The sequence below is a fragment of the Phyllobates terribilis genome, unplaced genomic scaffold (genome assembly GCF_046119375.1).
Source record: "Phyllobates terribilis strain yellow unplaced genomic scaffold, ASM4611937v1 Scaffold_4__5_contigs__length_816908805, whole genome shotgun sequence".
NCBI classification, from domain to species: domain Eukaryota; kingdom Metazoa; phylum Chordata; class Amphibia; order Anura; family Dendrobatidae; genus Phyllobates; species Phyllobates terribilis.
Genome location: NW_027362764.1, coordinates 734,224,412 through 734,249,793, shown reverse-complemented (window position 1 = coordinate 734,249,793; position 25,382 = coordinate 734,224,412). Strand labels below are relative to the sequence as shown.

The 25,382-nt window shown below is 39.7% G+C and overlaps 1 protein-coding gene across 5 annotated transcripts in view; it reads left to right on the top strand.

Moving 5' to 3' along the window:
• Window positions 1-25,382, top strand: part of TRPS1 (transcriptional repressor GATA binding 1) — a 328,975-nt gene that overhangs the window by 133,508 nt on the left and 170,085 nt on the right. For 4 of the 5 annotated variants that reach the window (XM_073679795.1, XM_073679793.1, XM_073679792.1 and 1 more), the window contains 2 exons: window positions 2,878-3,992; window positions 23,278-23,881. In XM_073679795.1, the coding sequence (XP_073535896.1) occupies window positions 2,878-3,992; window positions 23,278-23,881 (1,719 nt within the window). The remainder of the gene's footprint in view (window positions 1-2,877; window positions 3,993-23,277; window positions 23,882-25,382) is intronic. The other variant, XM_073679796.1, reaches the window with a different exon arrangement.

The window sequence follows — 25,382 nt, the reverse complement described above, 5'->3', positions numbered from 1 at the left end:
ATACGTGTCTTTTGGATCATGAAAGAGCATTTTCTCTCTGACGTACTCATTACGGGCCTTTCAATCTCACTGTAACATCACTAGACAGGTGTGGCTCACTCCTGGGAAGGGCAGTCCTGCCTGCTATGACAACCTATATATTAACAACAGGCCTTGGAAACCCTTTTTTTTCTCTCCTCGTAGCTGTCATTGCAGCCTTAAATCACAGGAATAATTAAACTATTTATCGTCTTACTGTTTTTTAAGGTGGGGATAAAGCCCTGGCGTCTTTCTCTTGTAATGTCTATGCATTTTCCCTAAATTATTATTATTATTTTCCTTTTTTTTTGCTGTAAGCCTGTATTGTGGGAATGTCTGTCGTCTAAGCCTTCGGATATGGAAAAGTTATAAAACGTTTTATAGGATGTACTGTATGTGTCTGATGATTTATCCAATGGCAGTATAGTCTAGGAAATGGCTTTTAATATAAAGAAAATAGTGACGTTATTGTATATTTTTGAGTTTCGTTAGATTTTCCGCTCAGTGTGTTAATTGTTCGTAAGCCTGGATTACTGGTGAGACATCCTTGGCAATGACCTTTTGGTTTGATGACATTGAAAAAACTTAGAAGAACAATGTGATTGGACTGAAAAAATAACCAGTCATGTGTCACAATTGGTTAAATCACGTAATCGGCTATAGATCAGTTAAATGCTCAAATGTTTTCTGGGCAGCCATGTCATAAGCCTGGGAAACCATGCTCTCTGAATCGTTTGCTGTTCTAGCAGTGCTGAGATTCTGCCGATCCTGCAGTGATGACAGTTCGTTTATCATCGCTGCAGGATCGGAAGAGAACCTCAGCATTGCTGAGACAGTTGATGACAATTTGTTATCATCACTGCAGGATCGGAAGAGAACCTCCGCACTGCTGGAACAGCAGAGGATTCCGAGAGCATTGTTTCCCAGGCTTATGACCTATATGTCTCCCTACCCCAACATCGTTGTCTCCTTTAAGGTGGAACTTTAACCCGTTAATATATACAATGTGGAAATTGCTTGTCCCATCTTTTTTTTCCTTTTGGGTGATTGTCACAAAAGTTGAAAACTTCATAAGATCATTGTCTACTGAATCAAAACATCGTGAACAGATGGGATTATCTTCCCGGAATGAGAATATTGTTGTAATAATTGGGTGCCATCATCTTCAAAAATAAAGAGTATAATTTGCCATGTGGATGAACTTTATTAGATATTTTGCTGGCTCAATCTTACTTCTGGAAATTGGAAGTGTTCTGTTGAGAGGGATCGTCTGAAGTATGACAGTCAGTTAGAGAAAGAAGCTTTTAAATAAGGGTTATCCAGGGTATAATAAATCACTTGTAGAAGGAAGTCTTGAGATACCTGTCCTGCTTTTTTCAAGCAAAGTTTACGTGAACGTGACAGCTAAGTGAGACATGGGCAGCCACGAGCTTCAGACTATTTTAATTAAAATGTTGGTAACGTTACAAGAATCCAAACATACAGTACTCAGTGATAATATGATGTGCTGAAATGATATGCCGTCTACATCTATTAAATGAGCCATGATTGATTGCTATGACGTGGTTTCTGCCTGTCCATCCTGATTGCTAGTAACAGCCTGTGCTTATCGTTGTGTTAATGTAGGCTGTCAGATTTTTTTTTTAGATGGCACGACCAACTATATTAAGGCGGACATGGACAGCAGTGGGACCATGTTTCGAAACAGCCCTCCAATAGTTCAGCATAGTGCAAAAGTTTTCATATGACTGGTTTAGTTGTCTTTTCACATAGATTAATCTCCTAGAGCATTCATGCTTCCTTTATAGAACCACATTTGCAAGATCACAAGGGTTTGGACCTTTTCGTGAAGCAATCCACTGGTCCACCTGTAGTAGACAAGGCTAATTTTCCTGGTTGCTATAACTAGACTTCCGGCAACCTTCTTCCATGTTTCCATGCGTACAAATGTGTCTGTCTTTATCTTTCCATTGATATATCCAAAGATGAGTGGCTCAACCTTTAAAAAAACAAACGAACATGATTTCCGGATGCTCTTTCAGGAGATATTTATGATATATATGTCTGTATGTGGCTGTGAATTGTGCCTGTCGAAGGTTTTCTAGCATTTCACGATAGTGTATCAAATTGGAGTCTTTAATTAAATTTGCAGAAAGGAAAGAGTGGACACAACTGTCTATCTCTACCTATCAACCTATATTTTATCCATTCATCTATCTGTACAACTGTACACAAACTGTAATGTTGCTTATCAGTTAATATTTCCAGCGGGGCATATGATCATATTAACTGTTCAACAGATGTACAGATAATTTATATTTCAAGAACAATTTCTTAGTAGGTAAATTGACCTATCAATGTGTTTTAGGGCTCCTCTAGAAGCCCGTGATCATTAGTCCAATCTCTGATCGCAATGCACGCACTTGCTGTGCGTCTCCCGACCCCGAGCGTGACTACTTCATATATTTCATGAGGCTTTCATGCCCGGGTTGGGAAACTCCTGACCAGTCCATGCATTGTGATCTGAGGTTGGACCGATGATCGTGAATGTCTGAAGAAGCCCGCAGAGTTTAAGAAATCCTGAGTGCTCAAACGAATCTGCGCAAGCATATTTAGGACTTATACATGCTATTCAAGTGTTGTACTGAACTTAGTACCATAGTGCTTCAAGCCACCATGCTGTAAAGTAAAAAATTAAATCCTATTATAGTCTTGAATTTCCCTTTCTCCAATCCAAGTTTTTATGAACCATTTCAGCAGGAGTACACATTTTTGAGGAGATTGGTACAGTTGATTGATTCATATAGGTAATGATTAATGGTAACCATTATTAAAAAAAACTATACTCTTCTTCTGCAGGTGACATTCGGTGGGACCTTCATTGGCATTGGGCGTAAAACTCCAGACTGCCAAGGAAATACGAAGTACTTCCGCTGCAAGTTTTGCAACTTCACGTACATGGGCAACTCGTCAACGGAGCTGGAGCAGCACTTTCTAAAGACGCACCCTAACAAAATGAAAGTGTCCTCTGATTCTGGTAAACCATCAGAGAAAAGCACCAATAAATCCAGCCCTATTCCACGTTCTTGTGAGCCTGGAGATTTGGGAAAGTGGCAAGACAAAACCACTATTAAAGCATCAGATGATATGCCAGTTGGATATTCAATGCCAATTAAGCCAGTAGATTCCTCCAGGCAAAATGGTGCAGATGACACCAACTACTACTGGTGCAAGTTCTGTAGTTTCAGCTGTGAATCCTCCAGCAGTGTCAAACTTTTAGAACATCACAGCAAACAGCATGGGGTAGGGATATCAGAAAGTCCTAATTGTGATCCTATTAACAAGGCCTACAGGGGAACAGTTATTAATCAAAATAAAATTGCCAAAAATACTGATGAACAGCTTACAGCAAAAGTAGAGAAAGGATTGGCTAAAAAGAAAGACCTCTCCATTAAACCAACTGAGGATTTAATAGTAACGAGCTACAATTGTCAGTTTTGTGACTTTAGGTACTCTAAAAGCCATAGCCCAGAAGTAATCTTGGTTGGGCCTCTCCTGCGCCATTATCAACAGCACCACAATATTCACAAGTGTACTATTAAGCATTGCCCTTTTTGTCCCAGAGGCCTCTGCAGCCCTGAAAAGCACCATGGAGAAATTTCTTACCCGTTTGCTTGCAAAAAAAGTAATTGTTCTCACTGCGCTCTCTTGCTGTTGCACTTGACTGCTGGGGTGACAGGTAGCCCTCAAGTTAAACATCAGTGTGATCAATGCCCATTCTCCTCTCCTGATGTAGATGTGCTCCTGCTTCACTATGAGAATGCTCATGAAGGCCAGGCATCTGAGGTCAAGCAGGAACTGAATCACCAGCAAGCAACCGATGATCAGATGACCCTCAAAGAAAGAAAAGAACACTCATGTACCAAATGTGACTTTATGACCGTGAGCGAAGAAGACCTTTCAAGACACTACAGGTAGGAAACAAAGCTTGACTGTCTTTTTTTTTTTTTTTTTTATTCCTTAAAATTTTGGCCATCAAATCAGACAGAATACCAAATAAAATTTGATAAACATGAAAAATGTAATTTGGCCATACACATTAGAAATAAGTTGGTGATGGTTGAACAACCGTAGAATGAATGTTCACATGGTCAACGATCGTTCCACCAATGTAACCATACATATTTTGGTAAATATTGGACTTTACAGTTATTCTAAACCGATATATGCATTCAATTACACTGATGAAGTAATGACTGTTACAGAAGGACGAAAGTTATTTCACAGAATGATCGTCTGTGTATTGGGCAGAAAATTCAAACATGGCCGAATTTGTTCCATACAACGAAAGTGTTTCGTTGGTTGAAATGATCAATCGTTGCTATATTGTAATCAGGCAATGTGTGTTGTGGTTGACTTGAAACCCATAAATGGAAATCCATTATGGTCCTTGTTTTACAAAAAAGGAAAAAAATTGGTGTTCACCTTGACAAAGTAATGTTTTTAGGGTTAAAAAGACAATGATCGAAACCAAAGAACAATTCTATGCTATTTCCTAACAAGTACCGTAATCATTTCTCGAGAAGGTTTATCTGTCTTTTCATCAAAAAATAATTAACATGAAACATTATTGTCTGTTATGAACAATTGTTAATTTTAACTTTATCTCCCGATGTAATCATACAGAAGTCAAACATTTTCATGTGGTTTTCTATACACTGCACATTTTACACTTTTTTATATATACCGTATATATACATCTCTGTGCTAATGTATTTTATTTTTAAAAATGCACATTTCGAGTCTATTTGATCACATTTTGCCTGGCTTTTTAGTAACAAAAATTAATTATTATTTTATATGGAAAAATTATTATAATTTTGTACGGTGAACTTTTGCAATACCTTAACATTGCCTTAGATGTAGAAAACTTAAGAGAAGTATAGTTAAAAGTCATAAATAATTATTAATTCTATTATTCTGTACAAAAATTCATAAAGTTAAAGTGGAAAACACCGGAAATAATGGATTATTCCAAATGGCTTTTGGCATATTTAGAACTGATATCCCACGACTAGCTTGTCATATACATAAATAATTTCTTGGTAATCTGGAAATTTTAGAATCTTGAAGCACACAGTAACTCTATTTGATGGATGTGCAACATCTGGACCTTAATTACTTTGGTAGAATAAGTTCTACCGCTCTGTAAATGGATGCATGTATAGTATTTGTTACTGACAAAAGGCTCCAACAATACCTTGTTCAGGTTAGCGGTAATAATTTTCTCCAAAATCTTTTTAATTGACTGCCAATACATATTTCAGAACTTTGTGACGTGGCTACATATGATGGTCCTTTTGCATTTGGTGCCGTACATTTGTCCCTTCCTGTTTCTCCTAGGAGTTTTATTTTTGGATATGACTCCTCACATAGTTTGTATCTAGCAGTACTGAATAATCTATAGGTCTTTAATATCAACCTATAGTAACCCTATTTGGCACCATATTGGGTGCATAAACACAGCATTGCCCTCTTTTAGGTCTATGTAAGTTTTCAGAAACCAGATCAAAGGTGCCCATATAAGTTATGAATGTTGACAGATGTCTGGAAAACAAAGAAAGATTAAACCGAGCTGATCAGTCATGTATATTGAGTTGAGGGTGTTTGTGAGGAATAGATGACATCCAGCATATTGCCTCAAAATAGTAAATGTCATTCTGAATTATTTTTACCATACATGCTTCCATGAAGTTAGCTAAAGGTAGTTAAGAGGTACAGTAGCATTCACACCTTGGCTCTAGTGTCTGAGTGGGGCCAAAAGCAGGGCTGTGGAGTCGGAGCCCATTTTGGTGGAGTTAGTATAAAATGGACCAACTCCGAGTCCTAAAATATATAATAAATTGAGTACAGTAGTTCGATGCAGTTTATGGGGAATAATTTTTCATAAGAATTTGGGAAAGTTATGAAATGTCCTATAAATGTCTGTCCTATTCCTGATCTAAGGGTCTAGACTTTTAGCTGAGATGAGTCTGTGTTACAGTAAATTTATCACTTAAACATGAGCCATGTAGGAGGGAATCGGACTCTGAGTTGGAGTCAGGGCTGTGGAGTCGGTAAGCCATACCTTCGACTCCGACTCCTCAATTTCCTTGACACCGACTCCGACTCCACGACTTTGACTCCCTCATACATGGCTCATGTTTAAGTGATAAATTTACGATAGGACACATTTTTCACAGCTAAAAGTCTAGACCCTTAGATCAGGAATAGGACAGACATTTATTTTAGGAGTCGGTCCATTTTATACCATCTCCGACTCCACTAAAATGGGCACCTACTCCACGACTCTGACTCCACAGCCCTGGTTGGAGACGGTATTATGGAAATTGAGGAGTCGGAGGTTTGGCTTACCGATTCCACAGCCCTGGCCAAAAGACCCTCTTCTACAGAACAAGACACCAATATTATACATGGCATGTGGTAGTTGAGGAGCCCTATTATAGATTTTTCACATTGGAACAGAAGCTTCAAGTTTTGCCTCTGTACCCATCCAGAAAATGTACACGAGATGGGAACCTTTGCATTTTGTTGTGTATTAAATGATATAAAAATTTTCTACAATTGATTAAACTTTATTTTTTTTTTTTACCAAAGCTTGCCTGCATAACAGTTCTCTACAAGCTGCTCAATTCTGTTTAGTTGTTATTCTCGACAGCCTCTCTATCTGGTTACCCTCAAGCATCTCCTTCAAATCTGATTTGAGTCTATTTTTTTTTTATTAGACTTGAGATAAATTCATGTTCAGAAGAGGAGAGCCAGGGGTTGGGGATTGACCCAACAGAAGCCAACTGTTAATATTGAGATTGAATGGAATCGAGCAGCTTGTAGTGTATGTGTAATACATGCAAGCTGCAGAAGAAGGACCTTGAAAATTTTAAGTCAAAGCCAATTAAAGAAATTTTTATGCCACAAAATACATACAATACCCTAGAAAATGACACACAAAGGTATCTATAGCTATAGAAGTTGTTTAATAATAATATTAGGCATTTTTGAAACGTTTTCCATTAGCATAGAAGATTGAAAGCCTTTAAAAAAAAAGTTTTTTCACAGTAAAATCTTCTTAATCTCTAACTTCTGTTACAATTGGGTTGTGGAAATTCTGTCTAGACCTGCTAAAATCCAAGGTTGTTGATCCTGGATTTTTACAATAGTCCTTTTCTTACCCTTACGTTCTTTCCACGTGAGATTATGGAAATATTCCTTTCACAAGTTGTGTAATTTTTGGACTTTTGCTATGACATAATCTGGAATATGTTCAACAAGAGCAATCTCAATGGTTCCACACCGTTTCCAGTTTGCTCACCTGTCTCCTGGTTTGCACAGATTGATAGCTTGACATTTCACCTGCATTGAGCTGAACGTGTGTGTACTGTATTGATTCAAGAAAGCAGAACAGCAGTAAAACAAACAAATTATATAGTTCTCTCACCACTGGCTACAAAGAAAGCATGAATGTGGGTTTAGTTACACTACTTAAGTGAAATCAGTCATTTCGCTCTCAAAATGAGTAGGAAAACATTACACACTTGCTCAGTTCATTATAGGAACAGGTTTTCATGTATAAATCTATTGTAAATGTGACCTGAACATTTTTGCTTTGTTCTTAATTACTGTTATATGGCTAGTAAGTGAAAAATAATATGACGTGCGCTTGTTAATCCACCCTGCAATATTGATAGAAGATGGCAAATACAGAACTCAAGTCCACACGTTGCTTTTTTTCTGTGTTTCCTTTTTTTTTTGCATTTTTTTCTGCACTTTTTTTTTGCAAAAATATGCATCATTTTACAGATTTCTGAAATCTCATGCGCACACTGCTTATTTTTTCGTTGCAGATTTGAATCAGTTTCTCAATTCTTTCAGCATTTTGCAGCATTTTTCACTTACTCAAAAGAATGGAGGAAAAAAAAGCATCAAAAAACACATAAAAAATGTGGCAAAAATGCGCGTATTTTATTAAGCCCTTTTCCTTAACACTTTTTAGTATTTGCAGCGGATTTTTCTGCTGCAAATACTGTACATGTACACATACCGTTTTCTCACAAAATGACTTTTATCACTTATACATAGGATAGGTGATACATTTATGATGGCTGGGGGCTGTACCAGAGAAGGCGGGTTCTGAATCCCTCTTTTCTTCTTGCTGGATACTAAAAATAAATCCCTAGATGAATCCTAAAAAGGGTATTTCAGTCTAAAAAAAAAAAAAAAAAAAAAATCACATTCACAGGTTGTGATAATTTTTAGACTGGAGTCGATCCCAGCGGATAAGTTGTAATTTTTGCAGACTGGAGTACACTTAAAAAGAGGCTATCCAAAAAATGAAATTTATCGTTTGTCCTTAGCAGTATGAATGGAGCAGTGGCCAATCGGTAATGCTTTCATCCTACTGGTCCATCTATTGTCTGTAGGGAAAGGCCAACTATATACTCTGTTCTCTCAGTTAGTCTCATATGAAACTTCTCTGTACACTAAGCCAATATTCTAGACCTCATTGGCGTGAAGCATTTTTGAACAAAGATGTAACACTATGGTCTCACGGTCTACTCCAACAATGACCTTGTTACCCACTGAATCTAGTCAATGGTTAGCTTCCAAATGGCAAGGTCTTTAAAGGTGTTGTCTGGGACTAATTTTTTTTTACTATGGGCCTAAGAACTAAAAGGCAGGTAATTGCTACCTGCCTGCATGTTGTGCCTGGTGCCGATCTCTGCCGACACAGAGCGGTCACAGACCACTTCTGCCAGCGATTCAGTGGCTTTCACTAACATCATGTTGACAGAGCAGCGACTTCTCTTCCGGGCTGCTCTGTTGACTGAGCATGATTGTCGAAGACAATCATAGACAGCTGGCTCCCCTCTGCAGAGAGCTGGCTGTCAGCAAAGCCGGCAGCAGTCATGTCCTGTCAACAGAGCAGCCTGGAAGAAGAAAAAGAGCTGCTCTGTTGATGTGGAATCATTAGCACCAGGTAGAACAAGTAGGTAGTTAGCAACAATCTTCCTGTTAGTTTCTTAGTCTCATAGTAAAAAAAAAAAAAAGAAGAAATATTCTTGGATAAATCCTTGAAGTGGTTACTTTTTATTACAAAGCTATTTTTTTTCATTTGATACATGCATCTATGAGTATATTAAAAAGTTAGAACAGGGACAACATTAAGTTTTGGACTTTAATCAAGTGAGAAGCCAATGAAAGAAAAAAATAACTTTGAGGTCCTGTATGGGAACTTTTTGAATATTTTTTTTTTTTTTTTAGCAGTTTTCTTAAACCAAAAGTTGTGTCATATCGATGCAGCTCTCAGAATGACTACATCCATTGTGTGTAGGTGACAAATAGATGAGCAGAGTTGTTTTGGTGGCAGAAAAGTGCAGAGACCTTGGCATTTCGGGTAAATAAGGTAACCTGAACACCTGCAATACAGTGTATCTGTGTGTTCCTGTAGGCACAAGGGGGATTTCTTGCGTTGGTGGGCTATATTTCCTTACGATGCTTCACGTTACATTAGATTTATTATGCCGTTTGAGCCGTATTTGCATCTGTGGTTAATTTTGAAAGTGTTGTGACAAGGGAAAACCCACCTGATTCTCTTTCCATTGCAAATATAGACGATTCGCGTACAGAAAATGATGACAATGTAGATCTAGTTATGACATTTCCTGTCGATTGTTACATAAGACAGAAGAATGGCATTGCCACTTGTGGAAGTTCTGACTATTACAAAGATCCACTGTTAATAGGTTTCTTTTTGTCTGGTAGCGTAAACTTTAGGTCCTGTCACATCGCAGTTGGTGCACTTTTTAAATTGTTCAGGATTTTGCTTGGTTTGTTGCTTGTTTTTTGCTGAGTTTTTTTTCACTGTCCTTTTGTGTCTTTATGCATGTACATAAGGTTCAGTGAAAAAGAAAATCTCATTCTATTTCATCAGGTTTTAGCACAAAAAAACGCTGCAAAAACTGACACCTGCATTTTTGGTGCGTTTTTCACCACCCATTACTTCCGACGGGTGAAAAACGCTGCAAAAACGTTGAAAGAAGTGACATGCTCTATTCTGCAAAAAAACATGCAAAACACAAAATTCTGATGAAACAAAAACCAAGATGTATGCAGGAGGTTCCTGGAATCTCATAGACTTTGCTGGAAATGTAAAACGCAGCAGAAAATTTGCATAAAAAAAAAAAACGCATTAAAAAAACGCTGAAAAAACACCTACTGTGAACATAGCCTAAAGTAGCACTCCGGCACTTTTTTATTATCTACATCCCTTAAGTGCACAGTACATGTATTAAAAGATTTTCTTCATTCTCATTGCTGTTCTGGTCTTCATCCGAACATGGTGATTGCAGTTCTGAGTAGCCGGCTCACTCGGCGTCTTTTGTGTGGACTGAATGTCACTTTCTCAATATAGGTGTATGAGACTCACATCGAGGCCCTCTTAGAGAAAGTTACTTATGTTCCTCACAAAACACCACTGGCGGATGCAGAAAGAAAAGGCCCCGTATATAAGAACACTATATAGGCCCTTTGCAGTCCAATAACTCATCATAATGCAAAATTCCACCCCTGTTGGATGTAAGAATGGGCCCCCTTACATTTTGGACCCCTGTGCGACTGCACAGGTCGTACCACCAGTATGTCCGCACCGGCAAAACACGCTGTGCAAGTCAGCTAATCAAAACTGCGGTCTCATGGTGCAGAAAAGTAGCACTGGAAACAGAAGAAAGTTTTTTAAGCCTAAGAGGGTTGTTGAACCTCATGATTCTTCACCCAAAAGATCACTCTTAAGTTCTTGAGAGATAATTATCGTATTTCACGTGTACTATTATAACTTCGAACTTCGTTTTAAACACATTTTTTTGCAGGGATATGTTGAGTAAACTATTGCAAAGCAATGGGATGACATTACTCTAAGCCACTAAGATGACATTAAAGTCACATGTTCCATTTAAGTCCAGTCTTAATGAATCGTGCCTGTCGTTTTTTTTGCGCTACAGTCCTAGTCCTTGCCAATAAGGCGCAGTTAGAAGGCCATATAAATCGGGCCGAGACTGGCCAGCGCCTCTCGATCCGAGCATGACAGCTGCATAGAAATGCATGAAGCAGTCACGAGAGCCACCGGCCAGTCCATGTATTGCCGGCTTTTTTAAAAAGTCGCAATTGATGAATCAAGCGAAAACATGTAGAATCATCAATACTCCACCCGCAAAATGGAAAACAATAAAAAAAACAAAACAGGGAGCTCATATAAAATAGACTTCACAAGAGCCTCAAATAAAATTAATAAATTGGGTGCAAACAAAAAAAAGGATCAAAATTAACAAAAAACAGGCTCAAAGACCATAATGAATCAGGGCCAACATCTTGACAATTGAGTTTTTTTTATTCACCCCCACCCTCATGGAGTGGTATCAAATCTCTAATGTCTGTTCCCTGCCTGTAATAAAAAACTTATCAGCCGTTGTCTTTTGCTCTTCCCGGTGCCCCTCCGGTCCTGCGGCACCATCTTGTGACCACAGCATCTGATTGACCGTAAGTCAGAGACAACGGTCACAAGCTCTTAATGTAAGTCTGAGATCCTTGTTCTGGCTCTCACAGACTTACATTGAGTTGTGACCTCCAGCAAACACTGGAGCCATCCGGCAGGTCACAACTAGCAGAGGATGACCGGAGCGGCACTGAGAACAGAAGAAGACTGCAACCGCTAAGTATTCTACTACAGGCAAGGAACTTAAATTTACAAAAAAAATGGCCGAAGTGGTGCTTTAAGTGGATTAAGATACCTGAACATTGCACAAGCCACTGACTGATGTGAAGTCAGGTCTCAAATTGCACTTTTTAGTTTTGTGATATTCCAGTGCTGAGTCAAGGTAATCTTTTCTAAACCTGTGAGAATATATATATATAATATAATATAATATATATGTTCTACAATTTCTCTACCGCCACAAAGTTGTACAAATGTTTTTTTTGTTTTTTTTTTTCCCATTTTTGTTGTTGTTGTTTTATATGGAAATGAGTCCCATGTAATCCTTTTATAAGGATCAGAATTTTGCTTTCAAGTCAGTCCCTGCAAGAGAAACACACAAATACGTCTATGTAATAGCCCGGGAAGATCTGCTTATCTGAGTAAGTCAGCGATCATGTTTTGACACTTAATGGAGTGTGGAAGGAGAGGTGATGTCTGGTAGTGTAAGAGTGACACCGCTGCTTCCCCCAGCCTGTATTTCATCAGTTACACTTAGAACAATAGTATTTTCTTATCGACTTGACAGGAACATGATTTTGTGCCAGTTGTGTGGTAAACCTGTCTACTCTTCCATTAAATAATTCCTTACAAATACATAGCAGCTTACCTGCGATAGAGATATCAGGGGAGAAATAACTCTCAATGCCAGTAAATGCAAACAAAATGCAGTATACTACACTAATAGGCTCATTGCACCAGTGTGACTTCTCATTATTCACAGCATGTCTCACATTAAAGATCATTTAATGCCTCCCATCACTCGAGAGAACATTCCCTACCATTAACAGTAGGTATAGGAGGTATTCCATGCCCTATCTAACAATACAAGGAAATATTATCAATGATTATGACAGCTAATATTCTATTTATTTCATAATACAAATTTATATAATTATCCAAAACATAATAATATATTATAGAATACAATATTTATTATTAGAATTAAGGATAGTTGCATGAATGTGGTTTATTATTATCTTTATTTAGAGAAGTAATATCATTATCCACATTATTGTAATATTCTACCTTGTACTTAAAGAGAATCTGACAGCAGGTTTTCTGTTATGTAATCTGAGAGCAGAATAATGTAAGGGCTGAGACCCTGATTCCAGCGATGTGTCACTTACTGAGCTGCTTGCTGTCATTTTGATGCAATCGCTGTTTTCTCTGATGCAGAGCTCAGTATGTTGAGCTCTGTATAGCTCCGCCCACAACACTGATTGGCAGTTGCTGACAATGTACACAGAAAGCAGCCAATCAGTGGTGGGGGCGGGGTTACACAGAGCAGGAGGACTAGGAGGCATGAGACACCGTGTCCTGTAGTGATAATCTCCTGCTAATAAAATATTGATTTGATTGAAACAGCAATACACAGCTTAGTAAGTGACATGTCACTGGAAGCTTGTTTTCAGCCCCCTACATCATTCTGCTCTCAGATTACATAGCAAAAACTTGCTGAAAATTTCCTTTTAAAGGGTTGTTCCTTTTTAGATATTTATGGCATATAAATAGACAAGATATGCAATTAGTGGATACTTTGGAGCCATAGTAACAAAGACATAGCCACCTCTCCATTCCTCACTGCGCCAGTTGAGACACTGTTCTTGAGAGAGATGTAGATCTTAGTACTAGGACCCGCATCAATCAGGCAATGCTGGTGTATCCTATCAATATTTATTTATTTTTATTTTACTCACTTATATAGCGCCATTAATTCCACAGCTCTTTACAGACATTATCATCACTGTCCCCATTGGGGCTCACAATCTACATTCCCTATCAGTATGTCTTTGGAGTGTGGGAAGAAACCGGAGAACCCGGAGGAAACTCACAGAAACACGAAAAGAGCATATTAACTCCTTGCAGATGTTGTCTTTGGTTGGATTTGAACCCAGGACCCCAGCGCTGCAAGGCTGCAATGTTAACCACTGAGCCAAACTGACTGTGGTGGACTACTACTAAAATTTAACTTTTATTAGGATATTAAAAACTCTCATTCAAACATCCACCGTGCTTGTATGCAGTCTATCCCCTCTGAATCCTCATTCAAGGACTGAGCCGGATACCAACAATAATAAAATATGCATGACCATCCATCTTGAGTGTCCCTTAGTTATTTATGACTGATTCAACAAGGGGTTGCCAGAGCCTCAGCATCCCACTTATTTTCATTGCACAATACCCACTATCTTTCTTTATGAACATATATTTATTTTTCTTCAAGCCACTACTTAACCGGTTCCCGACCGCCCACTGTACATAAACATCGGCGCTTGCTGGGCTCTGTGCAGCGCCGACGTTTAAAAACGGTGGGTGGTCCCGCAGCGCTCAGGACCCCCAGGGTCCTGCTAGCGCTGCGGTACCGGTTCAGAGCGATAGCTCTGACATGTGGCATCATGGGGACCTGATTGGATCAGGTCCCCTTGATGTTAACCTGTTCCTATCTTCTAGATGCCGTGATCCATAGCGATCGCGGCATTTAAAAGATAGTGACAGCCGGTGGTCGGCGATTGGGACCCCCCACATACCTCAGGAGCGGCGGGGATCCCGATGCTGTGACCTCTGACATCATCGATACCTGATTGGCTCAGGTCTCGATGATGTCAGCGTCACACCAGCCAATCAGAGAGATCACCAGGGAAGTTTGTTTTAGCAACAAACTTTCCCGGGCGATCTGGCTGATAAAACACTGTTTCTCCTCCGATCTCAGTGAGAGAGCAGAGGAGAAACAGTGTGACAAGAGCTGTCAGCCTTGCCACTGTAAAAGTGAAAAAAATTAAATAAAAAAGAAAGTAAGAGTTAGGGTTAGTCAGTCCTGTCAGATCAGTCAGTCAGTCAGTCCTGTCAGATCAGTCAGTCCTGTCAGTCAGTCAGTCCTGTCAGTCCTGTCAGATCAGTCAGTCCTGTCAGATCAGTCAGTCCTGTCAGATCAGTCAGTCAGTCCTGTCAGATCAGTCAGTCAGTCCTGTCAGATCAGTCTGTCCAGTCAGTCAGTCCTGTCAGTCAGTCAGTCCGGTCAGTCCAGTCCAGTCCGGTCCCGTCCGTTCAGTCCGGTCCGTTCAGTCCAGTCAAAAAATATAAAAATGAAATGGCCCGTCAGACTTATACTGCAGAGGAGGTGTATGCCCTGCTGTGTTCTGATAGTGATGACAGTGCAATCTCAGATGGAGATATGGATTTTGAGGGCTTTAGTAGCGGTGACACTGAGAGCTCAGAAATGAGCAGTGATTCTGGTCCATCCTCAAGCCCAAGGACCAGTACAGCAATAGGGGCAAATAGCGCTACTGGAGAAACGTCTCCAAATCAGGGAACACTGCTCTGTACAAGCGCTGTCCCTGCTACTAGTGAATTGGCGGACGCCAGTGTACAAGGGGCTTTGCCACATGATCTAGCATTTCCCAGATGGGAGGCTTCGGATTTGGCTGCTCCATTCAGCCCTGATTTCAACGCCACTCCTGGTATAAATGTGGAGGTGGAAGATTTTGGACCAATTCATTTTTTTATTTGTTTTTTACAGACAGCTTGCTAGAGCATATTGTCGTGCAAACAAATTTATATGCATCCCAATTCATAAGCCAGAATCCCCGATCTTACTATGCTAGGGCAAATTTATGGACACCAACTAATGTCCCGGAAATAAAAAATTTTTTAGGACTTACATTTGCCATGGGGCTTGTTAAAAAACCGAGCATTCGATCCTACTGGTCCAACCACCCTGTTCAAGCCACCCCTATGTTTTCAGTCGTTCTGCCTAGGACCCGTTATGAAATGCTCATGCGGTTTTGGCATTTTAACGACAATAGTCAATGCCTGCCCAGAAATGCCCCAGAACATGACAGGTTATATAAAATTAGACCCATCATTGAAAATTTGTCAGAAAAATTCTTAAGGCTCTACACCCCAACACAAAATATTTCTATAGATGAGTGCCTTCTAAAATTCAAAGGAAGACTGCACCTCAAGCAATTTATCCCATCTAAAAGGGCAAGGTTTGGAATAAAGATCTATAAAATGTGCGAAAGTTCAACCGGATACACATCCGCTTTTCGCATATACGAGGGGAAAGATAGCCAACTAAACCCACCAGGATGCCCTACTTATCTGGGGACATCTGGAAAAATTGTTTGGGAGCTGATAAGTCCATTTTTTCAAAAAGGCTACAATCTATATGTGGACAATTATTACACCAGCATACCCCTATTTAAAAGTCTGGTTGAACACAACATCGGGGCTTGTGGGACCATTCGTAAAAACCGTCAGGGGTTTCCACAGCCATTGGTCAACCAAAAGTTCCAAAAGGGGCAGTCAGGGGCTGTACTCAACGGAGAGCTACTTGCCCTGAAATATAGGGATAAGAGGGATATTTTTGTCCTCAGCTCGATCCACACAGATGCCACAAGGGCCATTGTAGAACTAGGATCCACCACTCCGAAGCAAAAACCTGTGTCAGTCATTGACTACAACAAACACATGGGGGGTGTGGACCTTGCAGACCAGGTTCTGCAGCCATACCAGGTATCATGAAAGTCCAATACCTGGTATAAAAAGTTGGTTATTTATTTGTTTCAGGTGGCCACATACAATTCTTTTGTGTTGTACAAAAAAGCAGGAAATTCAGATCCTTTTCTTGATTATCAAGAAAAGGTAATTGAAAATCTTGTCTTTCAAAGTGTTAGCCCCGCTCATCCATTAGAATCTGAGGATGTGAAAAGACTCACTGAGCGACATTTTATTGCACTTATTCCAGCAACGGAAACAAGAAGGAACCCCAAGAAAAGATGTCGTGTATGTACTAAGAGAGGAATGAGGCGTGATACCCGCTACTATTGCCCACAATGCCCATCATTGCCAGCCTTATGCGTCACTGACTGCTTTAAAATCTTCCACACAGAACCACGTTTTTAAACTGTAAAAATGTATCCCAATTTGTCATTCAAACATTTGGTTCATTTAGTGAATGACACATTCGAGTAGAGCTCACTTAATTTCCAGGGGGGGTTCTCCAGAATCTAAACCTTCCATTGCGTGCTTGTTTCTGGAAATCATCCATTGAGTTAAAATGGTCACTAAACCCATAGATGAATTCCCAGAGGGGTGTCATTTCCAAAATGGGGTCACTTGTTGGGGGGTTTCCTCTGTTTAGGCACCTCAGGGGCTCTCCAAATGCAACATGGCGTCCGCTATCGATTCCAGCCAAATTTCCATTCCAAAAGTCAAATGGCGCTCCTTACCTTCCGAGCCATGCCGTGCGCCCAAACAGTGGTTTTGCACCACATATGGGGTATCAGCGTGCTCAGGAGAAATTGCACAACACATTTTGGGGTCCATTTTTTCTGGCTGCCCTTGTGAAAATTAAAAATTTGAGGCTAAAGTAGCAATTTTGTGTTAAAAATGTGTTTTTTTTATTTTCACACTTCAACATTATAAAATTCTGTGAAGCCCCTGGGGGTTCAAGGTGCTCACCACACATCTAGATAAGTTCCTTGAGGGGTCTAGTTTCCAAAATGGGGTCACTTGTTGGGGGTTTCTACTGTTTAGGCACCTCAGGGGCTCTCCAAATGCCACATGGCGTCCGCTATCGATTCCAGTCAAATTTCCATTCCAAAAGTCAAATGGCGCTCCTTACCTTCCAAGCCATGCAGTGCGCCCAAACAGTGGCTTTGCACCACATATGGGGTATCAGCGTGCTTAGGAGAAATTGCACAACACATTTTGGGGTCCATTTTTTCTGGCTGCCCTTGTGAAAATTAAAAATTTGAGGCTAAAGTAGCAATTTTGTGTTAAAAATGTGTTTTTTTTTATTTTCACACTTCAACATTATAAAATTCTGTGAAGCCCCTGGGGGTTCAAGGTGCTCACCACACATCTAGATAAGTTCCTTGAGGGGTCTAGTTTCCAAAATGGGGTCACTTGTTGGGAGTTTCCACTGTTTAGGCACCTCAGGGGCTCTCCAAATGCAACATGGCGTCCGCTATCGATTCCAGTCAAATTTCCATTCCAAAAGTGAAATGGCGCTCCTTACCTTCCAAGCAATGCAGTGCGCCTAAACAGTGGCTTTACACCACATATGGGGTATCAGCATGCTCAGGAGAAATTGCACAACACATTTTGGGGTCTATTTTTTCTGGCTGCCCTTGTGAAAATTAAAAATTTGTGGTTAAAGTAGCAGTTTTGTGAAAAAAAGTTAAATGTTCATTGTTTTCTTCCATATTCCAAAAATTCCTGTGAAGCACCTGAAGGGTTAATAAACTTCTTGAATGTGGTTTTGAGCACCTTGAGGGGTGAAGTTTTTAGAATGGTATCACTTTTGGGTATTTTCTGTCATAAAGGCCCCTCAAAGTCACTTCAAATAAGATGTGGTCCCTAAAAAATGTTTTTGTAAATTTTGTTGTAAAAATGAGAAATCGCTGGTCAACTTTTAACCCTTATAGCTTCCTAACAAAAAAAAAATTTGGTTCCAAAATTGTGCTGATGTGAAGTAGACATGTGGGAAATGTTATTTATTAACTATTTTCTGTGACATATCTCTCTGATTTAAGGGCATGAAATTTTCGCCAAATTTCCGATTTTTTCACAAATAAACGCAAGTGATATCAAAGAAATTTTACCACTATCATGAAGTACAATATGTCACGAAAAAACATTCTCAGAATCAGGGGAATCCGTTGAAGCGTTCCAGAGTAATTACCTCATAAAGTGACAGTGGTCAGAATTTAAAAAATTGGCCCGGTCACGAAGGCAAAAACAGGCTCTGGCGCGAAGTGGTTAAAGGACTTTATATTGCACTTAGCCCTGAGATCATAGACAAAGTCCCTGCTAGTTCCATTATCAAGTGGACATTAACAGAACCCCTAAGATGTCACGGGATTTCTGCTACTTCTAAATATTCTATGACCATGTATAACTATTTCCAGAACTAGGGGCCTATAATAGTACACTCTCATCAGGATTTGTGGTTTGCTAGCTAAACTGCCTCCATCATAGCTCATGGGAACAACAGTACTTATTTCCCTTAATATGGTCTAGCCAAGGTGTGTGTTCCATACAGTAGATCCTAGGTCCTCAACTGCAGGAGGTCCGCATGCTGACCTTGATAAGGGGACATGTTTGAGTCAGAAGCTCCTGATTCACATCATGATTTTGAGGAGCGGCAGTTGCCATGCCCCTATCCTGTCCCAACTTGACACATTTCGTCAAAGCTGGGCGAAACTGGTGTGAGAATGCCAAAAGTCACAAATTGTGAGTTGTGACTAAACTTTGCAACTTTTCAAAGCTTTTATGCCAGAATTCTGGTGAGAAAGCTTTGATGCATCTGCCCCAATTTTTCTTTGGGATTATCAAACAGTTCTGATTTGCAAAATAGTGTTAGTTCTTAGTCTTGGGGGTATTGTGAGGCAAATTATTTGAGCATAGAGTACTTGGTTTAGCAACGATAAGACTGTGATCAGCATCTCCTAAGTGGATAGCGATGAGACATTGAAGTGGTGGCATCTGTTGACCCTTGAGATTCCCAGAATCATATCGAAGCTTTCTTTTCCCTAAGTCAAATATTTTGCCACTTAAGCACATATTTATATAGTCTGGTCAAGGCACAATGGCTGTAATGGCTTTTGATGACCTGCTTTTCAGCACACAGCAACCTACCATCTCCAACTGCCTAGAATTCTAGATTATATAGAATATGGCTGCTTACTGCTACCAATGGCAAATTGCATTGGATGGGTATTTTCTATCAGATTCAATAAAAAAAAAATGGCATGATTTATCTTCAAAGCTCTCAACACTGTCACCTGCTCATCAAGTATTTCTTTTGATTCGGTCCATGCTGTTTGATCTACCAAAGACATGTCTGTCATCAGTCTACACTATCACTTTACAAAGCAGCCTGAAGAGTTGCACCTACGCTCTGGAAAGCTCTTCTTATTTTATCTCTTTATCTCCTAATTTTAATCCAGACCTGGAATACACACCTTTTTGGTGAATCAGTAACTCTTTTGTTGTTTTAAGTTCTCACAATAATTGATTTACTTTACTGATCGACTTGCACTTGAATATTGAGAAGTCTTAGTTTTCCAGGCAGTATTGATCAACATTGGAATTCGAGAGGATGTTTGAGATTACGTTCATGGCCAAGTCCAATTAGCATCTTCATTGTTTCAACAATCAGCAAATTCAGCGTCTTTGCCAGATTTAGATTAAGTGTCTTGCGTTTTGGAATATTCTTGAATATACTGTATTGTAGGACTAATTGCAGAAGACTAATTAATCATCCAAATTGGAGTTCACCATGAGCTAGAATGATCAGGAAAATGTTGTTCTTATAATTACACTTTATTATATTGCACCAAGTATCAACTGTAAAAAGTAAAAAGTGGCAGAATTTGGGGGAAAAACCTTAAATGGGACATTAGCCTCTGAAATTACCATAACATTTATTGAAACAATTTTTCGCACTACAAAGCTACAACATTATTAGGAGTGTGCAGCCATCTTGTCACTCAGTGCCCACATTTATCAGGACTGTCATTTCATATGCTGATCTGAAAAATAAGTCTGTTAAAGTTCGCATGTGTCTTAAAGGGGTTGTCCGGTACTTTTTTTAAGCTGCCCAATGTATTCAGCATGTGGGCATAAGTATCTCTGTAAATACCTTGTGTTTCAGATAATGCCTGTGAGCGGCGCTATCACTGGCCGATCACAGGCATCACGTGACCCCTGGCTGCAGCCGGTGCTGACGTCACGACAAGTCCAGGCTGCAGCCTAGGGTCCCTCTTCCGCGTTCCACCGGTGGCTGCTAGGTTGTGGGCGAGGTTATTCCTCTGCGTCACACCCGGCATCCACCACGTGCTCTCCCTCTCCCCATTCATTGAGAAAGCGCGTGGTGGATGCTGGGTGTGACGCGGGGAATAACCCCGCCCACAACCCAGCAGCCACCGCGGGGACCCCAGCGCTGAGTCACGCCTCACTTGTCGATAGCGCCGCTCACAGGCATTATCAGCAACACAAGGTATTTACAAATATACTTATGCCCACATGCTGAATACATTGGGCAATTTAAAAAAGTATCGGACAACTTCTTTAATTTTCCAGCTTAAAATCATTACATTTATTAAGTCTACCTTTTTATGAGCAGGCATAAATGTGCACCATTTTCTGGCTTTTAAAGGGAACCTGTTAGCAGAATTTTGCTAAGTAAAGTACACACAAGGCCATATTGGGGCTGTGATACTGATTAAAATGATACATGTGGTTAAGAAATCCATTTTGTGAATTTTGTGCAATCAAGGTTTGAAGCTTTCTTAATCATACCTTTGTGCATCGGGGCAGAACTGTGGGTAGGGTCTTTGGGACTGCCGCTGCCCCTGTTGTCTTTATCGTCTTCCCAGTTTAAACTTTGCGCCGGCACAGTCCTAGTGTTTGCGCACATTGATCTCCTGGTGGTCTCCAGGAAAATGGCGCCGATGGCGGCGCATGAGTAAATTGATCTCCCAGCGGTCCTGACTAACATGACGGAGGTGGTGGCACATGTGCAGCTTGAGATCTTGGCTCATCATTGAGCCGTGATCTAAATCTACGCACATGCTGCCACCGGCACCATTTTCCTTAACCCTACCAGATCAGTGTGTGCAATCGCAGCCCGCCGGCTAGGAGAGCGCTAGCATGAAATTTAAACCAGGAGGACAATAAAGACAACCAGACCATCGGAGGGGCCATGGCAGAACCGAAGACCCTGCCCAGTGTCCCACCTCACAGTCACGCCCCAATACATGAAGCTATGATTATAAGAAAACTTTGAACCCAAAGTCCACAAAATAGATTTCTTCACCACAGGTATCATTTTAATCAGTATCACTGCGTCAATATGGCCATGTGTATACTTTACTTTGCAAAAACCTTTAACTTAATACATATTTCATCAACTTTGATGCCATATCCAATCCTTAGAACTTTTCAGGTCATTTAAAACAAAAAAAATTGAATGAATGGAAAGAACTAAATGTTTTGCCAAATTTTGGTGCATGATTTGTGACAATTTTGGTGTTGTTTCGCCCCTAAAAATAAATTGGGGCATACTATGGTCTCTTTTGATTCCTGGGACAGTTAGAATACACAGCATCTATAGTTATATTTTGTCTTACCCTGAGGAAATCTCTTGGTATTATTCATTGAATTCAATTATGAATTTTTGTCTGTTTTGGATGAGATGTTGGGATTGACCCATATACGGATGTGGTAGTTATGCTTTACGTCTTAACTGTGTGACAACAGAATAATATTATCTTTATTCATGTGTCATTATTCTTAGTGATAACTAGAATATTTAGAAATCATAGGTGCCATATTCGTTCCTATATCATATGCAGGGCGTATTTGGATTTTTATTCATGGTGCGTAACTTTATCTCCCTGATTATTGTGTAGGGGATTGTTAGGGCCTAGTAGGGACAGCCTACAAGGAGCCAGGGGTGCCAATAATGTTTTATCATAGGGTCTAGGAGTTTAGCTCCCTATCTAGAGTGTGATTGGTTGAGTAATCTCACACCATAAAGGGGTTGTCCATGACTTTAACATTGCTGGTCTGTCCTTGGGCTAGGTCATCAATGTGTGATCGGTGGGGGGTGCGATCAGAACTTCAAATGCTTTTTTTATAATGCTCTTATAAATATAGTAAACTATAATGCCGGTTTCCAATGGTTGGGCGACCTAACAGATTCCTTTTAATGAGCCATGTTGAGGGGAGACCTCATAAACATGTATAAATACATCAGGGGGCAGTACAGAGATCTCTCCCATGACCTGTTTATACCAAGGATGGTGACAAAGACGAGGGGGCACACTATGCGTCTGGAGGAAAAGGAGGTTCCTGCACCAGCATAGAAGGGGATTCTTTACGGTCAGAGCCGTGAGACTCTGGAACTCTATGGGAGAGGAAGTGGTGATGTCCAACTCGCTTAATGAGTTCGAAAGACCTGGATGCCTTTCTTGAGAACAATAAAATTACATCTTATGCTTAGTGATAGTTAATTAATCCAGGGATTTAATCTGACTGCCAGATTGGAGTTGGGAAGTGAATTTTTCCTCAATGATGTAAATTGGTCTATACTGCATGTTTTTTTTTTGCCTTCCCCTGGATCAACGCTGCGGAATAGCTGCAGTGCACAAGAAATAGGCTGAACTGGATGGACGCTTGTCTTTTTTCGGCCTTATAAACTATGTAACTATGTAACTATGTTCCATGTTTTACTATGGTAAAATCATTTTTTTATTTTCAAGAGGAATATGTGGACATACAGTAGTTTTCTTAAGTCAGGAGACATTCTATTGACCTCTGGGAGAATGTTGTGGGTATGCTCTATGACTTATGAATAGTTTAGATTTTTTAACATATTTGAATAATATTATATGTTCATTCAGTAAAATCTCTCTAATAAGCTCTTTCCACATATATTCTAGGAGAGCACATAACTGCTACAAATGCCGGCAGTGCAGTTTTACGTCTACCGAAACGCAATCCCTTTTGGATCACTTCAACTCTGCACACTGTCTAGAGTCGGAAATCACTACAGTTAATGGCGGAGAGCTCCATGGAATCTCTTCCATCAAGGAAGAGCCAAAAACTGAAATTAAGGTGTACAACCTTGTCACCCCTGAATCCAAATTGGGAGAAGCCATATATGAGAGCACTGTGAAGAGGGAGAAGCCTGACGACAAGGATGTACTCAGGGAGAAATCTTGGTCTGATGGTTCAGTAGATGACCTCCGGAGCGTGGCCTGGAGAGGATCGGAGATTTTGAGAACAAGTCCATCCTATACACAAATGGGTTTGGGCCTTTTGACCACATTGTCTGTCAACCAAGAACAGCAAAAATCTTCAAGAGATAGTCCAAATGTTGAAGCAGCACATCTAGCAAGACCTCTTTATGGCTTGTCTGTAGATGCTAAGGGATTTCCAAGAGTGACAGCTGGAGCCAGCGGAGAAAAATCAGGCCCACTTACCCCACAGTACCCTTCTTCTGGAGACAGCAAGTCCAAGGATGAATCTCAGTCACTCCTACGGGTGAGTCTACACATTTAGTATATCTTTTGTTGTCTACAGTGACCATCTAGTTCATTATTTCAGCTGCTGAATTGGAAATATTGGCAATCTATTATGTTGCTATATTGGAAACTGTTTATTTGATTTACTGAATTGATTTTTATTAGACTTTTAGAGAAAAAAATAATGAGGCACATTAATAATGTGGCTCTTTACTGCAGAATCGTCACTTAGAACTTGTTTTTAGCACTTTTGACTTCATCCATCATGATTTAGCTTCATTGTACAAATCTTTTTGTTACTAAAGTAATATAATTATATGTTTAGTGAGGTAAAATCTGTTCAAAAACTACTTTTTAAATCAACAGGAAACACGAACCTGCTGTTAGCTATTTGACGGTAATCAGTTTGTTATATGTCTTGGCTAGGAGAGCAACACTTTTTTTTATTATATGGAAAAGCATATTGCTTAGCAAATCATTTACCTCAGTATGAGGTACCGAATGCATTATAATTATTATTTCTCTTTGAATTAGATATTCTTTTACCAAAAGTTCTGAAGGTTATTTAGAAAACTTAAGATAATAATGTGAACCTACAAACGTATCCGCCATTTCTTTATCTGTTTGTTTTTAGTCTGCTGTTCTCATCCCTCTGTTCAGAATTTTAAGGTGTATGTGTATATAGATATATATCTTGGAGAAAGGACGGTTTAACACTCCTCACATTCGTGATCTGAGTACAAACCTCAATGTCCAAACCAGCATCTGGTTTCCTGACCTTAACTCAATAGCCTCATATATATATATATGCCTATGCTGAGTTTGGATCAAGACATTAGGGGCCGTTCAAGACATTATGGTCTGTACTTGGACAGTGATGTGGGAAATAGACCTAAAGTTGATAAATAGTGATGGTTTAAGCCATAGAGAACATCTCTCTAATACACTTTATCGATGAAGTTGAGCTTGTTTGGCCAATAGATGGATGTTTTTCTTCCATGAACGATCTATCGCTCAAGGAACATTTCAGAAAGATGGTTCTTTTCACTTTTAGTTCATTAGTTGTCCTACCATCATCCTGCTTTCTAATGTCTATGGTCACTTTTTATTCCATTAGTTGTCCTACCCTCAACCTACACTTTTAATGAGTATGACCACTTTTAGTCCATTAGTTGTCTTACCCTTAACAAATTTTCTAGTGTGTATGGTCTCTTTAAGTCCATAAATAAATGGAACTTATAACCTAATTCTTCTTGAAAAGTTTTATGTACACACAGCAGATACCCAGCAGAAAAGGTTTTCTCTCCAAATATGTCCTTCATAGCTATCGGTTTCTATTAAAAAATAAAATAAAAAATCTTCTCGGTGGACAACTAACTACGAAATCATGTAGGACAGTCTTTTAAAATCAAACAAGTAATCTAAAAAATTTTCTTTAAAAAATGACTCTCTAGTAGTTGAAGAGCAAAAACTCAGTTGTAGTTTTGCTTCAGTTGGAGCAAGAGGAGATCACTGATATA